At 45.9% G+C, this 2,457-nt stretch overlaps 1 protein-coding gene across 1 annotated transcript; it reads left to right on the top strand.

Annotated features, from left to right (window-relative positions):
- Nucleotides 1-318: 318 nt before the first annotated feature.
- Nucleotides 319-2,204, top strand: LOC135551365 (lens fiber membrane intrinsic protein-like). The gene is made up of 4 exons (XM_064982585.1): nt 319-493; nt 992-1,141; nt 1,311-1,445; nt 1,730-2,204. The coding sequence occupies exons 1-4, from the start codon at nt 319-321 to the stop codon at nt 1,828-1,830; spliced, it is 561 nt and encodes a 186-aa protein (XP_064838657.1). The 3' UTR covers nt 1,831-2,204.
- Nucleotides 2,205-2,457: the final 253 nt, after the last annotated feature.

Raw genomic sequence — 2,457 nt, 5'->3', positions numbered from 1 at the left:
TGTCTAACTCCCTCATCTCCTCCCCAGTATCAGTACAGGTGTGTCTAACTCCCTCAACTCCTCCCCAGTATCAGTACAGGTGTGTCTAACTCCCTCATCTCCTCCCCAATATCAGTACAGGTGTGTCTAACTCCCTCATCTCCTCCCCAGTATCAGTACAGGTGTGTCTAACTCCCTCATCTCCTCCCCAGTATCAGGAGCTATGAGGTGACCATTGCAAACTGAGTGTCCACCTGTCATATAATCCAGGTGTGTTTATCCCTCCTCTTCCCGTATAGTATCAGGTACCACGCAGCAGCCACAGCAGCATCTCTCAGGATGCATAGCTTCCTGGGCGGGGGCCTATTCTGTGCCATGGTGGGGAACATCCTGCTGGTGGTCTCAATGGCAACAGACTACTGGATGCAGTACCGCCTGTCAGGCAGCTTCGTCCACCAGGGCCTGTGGAGGTACTGCATGTCGGGCAAATGTTACATGCAGACGGACAGCATCGGTGAGACGACACACCATGGAGGGGTCAGCGGATGGAAGGATATACATTATATACAGAGGGATAGCAATGCCCACCTGATTTAAATGAGATATGTTAACCGTCTGACTTGGTCTGATGGAAGGGAAGGTCTAAGTGCATCCATTCACTGGGAGAAACGTAATAAATGGTTGCTTTACTTCATGATAGGGTCCTGTTGCTGAGAATGTTGGGCCAGTAATCAAAAGGTTGCTGGTTAAAATCCCTGAGCCACTAGGTGAAAAATCTGTTGATGTGCCTGTGAGCAAGGCACTTAAACCTAGTTGCTCTGGATAAGAGAGTATGCTAAATGTTCAAATGTTGACTTGAAAATGAGGAGAAATGTTACAAAAGGGTACCACCTAGTGTCTGGGCATGACACTACAATACCATTCATTTCCACTCTTGGCTGGAAGAAGGGATGCATTTGACAAAGGCCTCTGTTATGTCACCCTGCACACCTCTTTCACTGTTGCCCTCTAGCGTACTGGAATGCCACCCAGGCCTTAATGATCCTGCCCGGGATGTCGTGCTTCACGGGCATCTTTGCCGGCATCCTCTCCTTTGCCCACTTCTCCGCCTTCGAGAGGTTCAACCGCTCCTTCGCTGCAGGGATCATGTTTTTCATCTCCAGTGAGTCTCATATCACACACACACACACACACACACACACACACACACACACACACACACACACACACACACACACACACACACACACACACACACACACACACACACACACACACACACTAGTTTTGTGCAGTATTTTCACCTCTTATATCCCCCTTCCTTCTCCCAGCTTTATTTGTTCTGCTGGCGATGGCCATCTACACGGGTGTGACAGTGAACTTCCTGGGCAAGCGCTTCGGTGACTGGCATTTCTCTTGGTCTTACATATTGGGCTGGGTGGCACTGTTCATGACCTTCTTTGCAGGTAAGAACTGACACACAGGATCAATCACATTACTCAACCAACCACCCTCAAGTCTCCCAGTGTTAGCAGATCTGAAGAGACCAGATTGTTAAAAGCAATATGGTGATGGTTTTTCCATAGCCTTCCAATGGGTTAGGGGAGCCTGGCTGCATCATATTGCTGACGCCTATCTGGATCCATCAGACCTGATTGAGGGGTAGTGGCTGAAGGGAGGGTATGTCTACAGCTGGATTCTGATGCAATGTCCATTGTCCATTAGCCTGTACGTGCTCTGTGTGTTCCAGGGATATTTTACATGTGTGCCTACAGAATGCATGAATGTGGGAGAGGGGGGGCCCTACACGCTAGAGAGAAAGACACAGCAAGATACATAAACTGTTTTTAAAAAGAGGAACATTTTACACTGAATGAATGACCATGTTTATCCAGAGGCCAACATATGACAGAAAGCCTTTGCGACTGAATGGGCCTCCATTCCCTGATGTTTCCAATGGATTTCCTGGATAAATAAAGGTGTGATTAAAAAAAATATACAACAGCTTTCTGCCATTCACATGAAAGGAACATTTACGAGAATGATGATGCATTTATTTATCAAGTCAATATGACTCATTTCATTATCTATGTGCAGTTAACAGGAGAATATGTTTCAAAATGGCTGACATGGCAACGGTTATGATATCTCCGTAGTGCCTTTTTCAAAAGCAAGATGACAACAGGCTTTTTGGATATGCAAATGTGTTGTAGTTTTGATAAGGAATATGGGCAGCAATGCTGACTTGACAATTTCTCATATTTTCAATAAAGTTCCTCTCTAAATGTTTTTTTGCCTCTAAGTTGATCCTTAATGCAAGGTCCACCTTTCAATGGCTTATTTTCCTTATTTTCCATCCCTTTCTGAGAAGAGGTTTTAGTTAGTGGTTGTTTTAGTGTGGATAGCCGTCTTATACATGATCCACACACAGATATACCACAAGATGGCGGCACTAAACCAGTTTACATGAGCAGGGCT

This window comes from Oncorhynchus masou, chromosome 13, assembly GCF_036934945.1.
Source record: "Oncorhynchus masou masou isolate Uvic2021 chromosome 13, UVic_Omas_1.1, whole genome shotgun sequence".
NCBI lineage: Eukaryota > Metazoa > Chordata > Actinopteri > Salmoniformes > Salmonidae > Oncorhynchus > Oncorhynchus masou.
Note: the sequence above shows the minus strand (reverse complement) of the source record. Positions and strands in the feature narration are given on the sequence as shown.

What these genes read in the sequence shown, in the direction of transcription:
- LOC135551365 (XM_064982585.1), top strand. Translation starts at nt 319, where the DNA reads ATGCATAGCTTCCTGGGCGGGGGCCTATTCTGTGCCATGGTGGGGAAC. An exon ending in GATCATGTTTTTCATCTCCA is followed by an intron (nt 1,142 to 1,310) that starts GTGAGTCTCATA and finishes TCCTTCTCCCAG; the next exon opens with CTTTATTTGTTCTGCTGGCG. An exon ending in GTTCATGACCTTCTTTGCAG is followed by an intron (nt 1,446 to 1,729) that starts GTAAGAACTGAC and finishes TGTGTGTTCCAG; the next exon opens with GGATATTTTACATGTGTGCC.